At 30.3% G+C, this 4562-nt stretch overlaps 1 protein-coding gene across 3 annotated transcripts; it reads left to right on the top strand.

Moving 5' to 3' along the window:
* The first annotated feature begins 287 nt into the window (after positions 1-287).
* Positions 288-2625, top strand: LOC139893474 (protein FREE1-like). 3 transcript variants are annotated; one of them, XM_071876637.1, is made up of 4 exons: positions 288-459; positions 816-1300; positions 1472-1543; positions 1631-1896. In XM_071876637.1, exons 2-4 carry the CDS (start codon positions 1118-1120, stop codon positions 1682-1684), a joined length of 309 nt encoding a protein of 102 aa, XP_071732738.1. In that variant the 5' UTR covers positions 288-459; positions 816-1117; the 3' UTR covers positions 1685-1896. The 3 variants fall into 3 exon arrangements, 2 of the variants coding, with proteins under 2 accessions (XP_071732738.1, XP_071732739.1); XM_071876638.1 differs by lacking the exon at positions 288-459 and adding an exon at positions 2472-2625 and having other exon boundaries at positions 486-1300; positions 1631-1726; XR_011774546.1 differs by lacking the exon at positions 288-459 and adding an exon at positions 2472-2625 and having other exon boundaries at positions 486-1543; positions 1631-1726.
* The last annotated feature ends 1937 nt before the right edge of the window (positions 2626-4562 follow it).

The raw sequence follows: 4562 nt of genomic DNA, 5'->3' as shown, positions 1-4562 counted from the left end.
TAATTTAATGTAATGTTTATGTATTGTTCATATTTGACTTGATGAGTCTTTGTTATATATATATATATATATATATATATATATTGAACCAATCCATAAATAAGCACTAAATGGGGTACAAACTGAATAAGTAAATATGGACCACAATCATCAAATCTATCAAATCTGGTACTCTCTTTTTATGGACGCGCATACAAAATAGATAAGGGCATTTAGGTCATTTATGTACTTCTCCCAATTTATGTTACGCTTGAACTAGCCTTCACCACAACCATTGAACAATCGAAGTTGTTAATTCGTAGTGAAGTTATCAACTACAGCGATTGATAAAACGGATTCAAATGGAGATCTTTACGCACATCCACTCAATTTATGAATGTTGATAACTGTATTTATCGTTCGTCGGACTTTTTCATCGCCGGTGGTGAATCTCACTCGTATATTCATCCGATTGATTAGGTAATTGATTAATTTCATTTATGATTATGTTTTTCAGTAATTTCATTCTTGTAATTTAACCATTGGTCAAGTTCTGTATACTATGATTACGGTTGATTCGCCGTACTCGGATCGTTGATATGCTTCTAAATTCCTTGAGTTATTATTATTAGTTTTGTTATTGTGAGGTTAGGGTTTGAGCAAGGTTAGAGTTTAATTAGGGTTTGATAATTTTTTTAATTATTGATTTAGATTTGTAATTTAAGGTTGTAACTAGAAAGTGTGAAAGTAGGGTTTGAGAATAATTTGGGGTTTAATAAGGGTTTGATAGATATATGAGATCAAAGCCATGGTTATAACCTACACCAACGTATCAGGCACATATTGGGATACAGAAGATGATGCACTTGGACCTAGGTGTGTTCATACACTAACTGCTGTTGCTCAAACTAAATCTCAGGCCTGTTGATACTGTCAAAGTTACTGAGCAGTCAACTGAAAATAAAAAAGGTTTGGGTGACTGGATGAACAAAATTAAACCCCTGAATGATGAGAAAGATCATTGGTTAAGCATTTGTATGATTTTTGAAAATAGAAGTATAGTTTATTGTGGGACTAAAGGCTAACATCAGTTTCTAATACCAACTCATATATGTATGTATCTACGTAACATATTTAAATGTATGTGTGTGGTTATGGGTGCTGTGCTTGCCTTTTATTGGTCAACTTTACACATTTTAGAGTCAAGTTGTTACAAAATGTTAAAAAAATTAACATTTTAGAGTCAACATTTTATGTACCTTATGAAGCTATTACTAAATTTACTGGATGTGAAGGTGACTTTAGTGCTTTTAATAGGAAGGTTAGTTGAATTCTTTGTCAATCTTATTAACTTTTTTAAGTTACTATTTATCTTTTTGTTTCATCAGCCGTTTTTTCTAGTGAAGATTTTTTGTGATTATTTTTTTTGGTTATAATAATTATGGTTTTGTAACATCATTGCCGAAAATGTGGGGATATATTTTATGACAAGTGCACTCATGGAAGAATTGCACTTACATATGAAGATAATGCTCCTCAAGTTCGTGTTTGTGATCATTGCATGGTATAATTATCTGCTTGAGTTTTATATGTGTCTGAATTAAGTAATATGTGAAAAATTCATTTCATTTTGTTTATATTTGTTTTGCAGCTGGAGGTTACTCACCGGTTGAGTTGTGATAAAGAAGCTGCTGTTAGCAGATAATCTGGATTGCATAGTCTTGAAGATCTTGCAAAGAAACTTCAGGTTAATATTTAACCATAATTAGTGTCCACTGCGTGTTATATAATGTGTTTATAATAAACTTCAAGAGTAATCTTTGAAGTGATTTTAGGGTATAAAATTCTTGAAAGGATTTTAGTTTTTGGCATCATTAAATTTGTGATGTAATGTTTGATGAATGATTAACTGTTTGATGCATGCTAATTGTTTAATGAATTCTAATATTCTAATGAATGATAACTGTTTTTTTTTATGAATGGTAAGTGCTTGATGAATGATGATGTTTTTTTGATTAATGAGAAGTGTTTGATGAATGATAACATTCTGAATGATCACCGTTTTCTAATAAAAGATAATTGTTTTTTATATGAATGACAACAATTAGATGAATGATAATTGTTTGATAAGTGGGCATTTGGTCTAGTGGTACGATTCTCGCTTTCAGTACGGGAGGTCCTGAGTTCGATTCTTGGAATGCCCCATTTTTTTTGTATAAAACTAATCATGATAATGATTTGATAAATGATAACTCTTTGATGAATGATAATGGTTTGTTGAGTGATAACATTTTGATGCATGATAATTGTTTTGTGATGAATGATGATAATTGTTTTCTTTTGAATGATAACATTTATGAATGGTAAGTTTTAATTATTCAGGAGTCACTATCGATAACTTTTTTTTCGGATTGTCGGATTTATGTTGTTTTCTTGGATTCTAAAATCGCTGATGATATGATTTCCTTGTGCGTGTGTTTTTGTTAATGCAGTTTGCTTCGCTGCTTTGTGTTTCGCTGTATTGTTAATGCGAAAGATTTTTGTTACATTACTGATCGTACATACTCAAAGCAAGAGGTTGTGAAAATAGAAGCTGATATACTTAAAACACTTAACTTTGAAATGAGCAATCCTACTGTAAAGTCATTTCTTGTAAAGTCATTTCTTAGGTACAGATAAAACTTCAAACTTGAATAAGATATATGATTTTGTGTTATTTAACTAATTGGTGTTACTTTTTTAAAATGTTAATTATAAAAGATTTACTGAAGCTGCTCAAGAAGATGATGAAGTAAGTTCTATTTCTATTTTTGTGTGTTTTTTTACTTTAATTGATTTGGTAACTTCAATTTAAAATGCTAATTTATATTTATATTTTATATATAATACAGACATTGAATTTACAGTTGGAGTTTTTGGGTTACTATTTGTATAGACTTATTTCTCTTACAAAACTTCCATTTTTTTTTGTGGAAATTGCCATTTTAGTGAAAGTGACCTTTTAGTGTTGCAGTTTCATTAGAACACATACATTTGATTGCTTTGCATATGTTCTTATTTAGTTGTTGGTACAGATTACAGCAGTAGCATTTGACACTACTTCGCCACCAACATTAATAGTCGACCCACAAAAAAACAGTTGAAGGTAGATCACAAACAAGGACATAACGTTCACTCTACATACTGAATTACTGATGCAGCATCGAACGCTAACCATTCATCGGGTATTTTTATCATTCATCGCGTATTTTTATCATTCATCTGGTATTTTTATCATTCATTGGGCATTTTTTTTTTTATCATTCATCGCGTTCTTTTATAATTCATCAACTACTTTTATCATTCATTTGGTATTTTTATTAATTATCGCGTATTTTAATGAATGAAATGCTTGATGAATGATACTATTTTTTGATAAATGAGAAGTGTATGATGAATGATAGCATTATGATGACTGATAACCGTTTTTTGATAAAAGATAAGTGTTTTTTTATATGAATGACAACAATTATATGAATGATACTGGTTTGATGATTGGGCATTTGATCTAGTGGTATGATTCTCGCTTTCGATGCGGGAGGTCCCGAGTTCGATTCTCGGAATGCCCCATTCCTTTTTATAAAACTAATCATGATAATGGTTTGATGAATGATAATGGTTTGATGATTATAATATTTTGATGCATGATAATTCTTTTTTGATGAATGATAACTGTTTTGTGATGAATTATAATTAAAGATAAATATAAATATTTGATGAATGATGATTGTCTGATGAATGATAACTATTTGATGATTGATAGTTGTTTTCCGATGAATGATAAATGTTTTTCGATGAATGATAAATTTTTTCGATGAATGGTAAATATTTGATGAATGATATTTGTTTTTATATGAATGATAGATATTTATGATGAATGATAACTATTTGATGAATGATAATTGTTTTTCGATGAATGATATATGTTTTTCGATGAATGATAAATTATTTTCGATGAATGATAAATATTTTTCGATGAATGACAATTGTTTTTTGATGAATAATAAATGTTTTCAATGAATGATAAATGTTATTTGATGAATAATAAATGTTTTTCGATGAATGATAATTATTTTTCGATGAATGATTAATGTTTATGATGAATTATAAATTTTTATGGTAAATTTTTCGATGAATGTTATCATTTTTTTTATGAATGATAATTGTTTGATGAATGATAATATTTTGATAAATGATAATTCTTTTCTGATTAATGAATGATAATTCTTTTTTGATGAATGATAATTATTTCATGATGAATGGTGGGTGGTGGTTGGTTGGTGGTGGGTGGTGGTGGTGGGTGGTGGTGTTGAGTGGTGGTGTTGGGTGGGTGGTGGTGGTGGGTGGGGGTGGTGGTTGGTGGGGGTGGGGGGCGGTGGTTGATGGGGGTGGTGGGTGGTGGTGGTGGGTGGTGGTGGGAGGTGGTTGAAATGTCCCGTTCTTATTGATTAAAAACGTTCCATATTAATTGATTTCGTTGCGAGGTTTTGACCTCTATATGAGACGTTTTTCAAAGACTGCATTCATTTTAAAACAAACCATAA

This window comes from Rutidosis leptorrhynchoides, chromosome 2 (assembly GCF_046630445.1).
Source record: "Rutidosis leptorrhynchoides isolate AG116_Rl617_1_P2 chromosome 2, CSIRO_AGI_Rlap_v1, whole genome shotgun sequence".
Taxonomy (NCBI): Eukaryota; Viridiplantae; Streptophyta; class Magnoliopsida; order Asterales; family Asteraceae; genus Rutidosis; species Rutidosis leptorrhynchoides.
Note: the sequence above shows the minus strand (reverse complement) of the source record. Positions and strands in the feature narration are given on the sequence as shown.

What these genes read in the sequence shown, in the direction of transcription:
- LOC139893474 (XM_071876638.1), top strand. Translation starts at nt 1,118, where the DNA reads ATGTATGTGTGTGGTTATGGGTGCTGTGCTTGCCTTTTATTGGTCAAC. An exon ending in TTAGTGCTTTTAATAGGAAG is followed by an intron (nt 1,301 to 1,471) that starts GTTAGTTGAATT and finishes TTTTATGACAAG; the next exon opens with TGCACTCATGGAAGAATTGC. An exon ending in GTGTTTGTGATCATTGCATG is followed by an intron (nt 1,544 to 1,630) that starts GTATAATTATCT and finishes TTTGTTTTGCAG; the next exon opens with CTGGAGGTTACTCACCGGTT.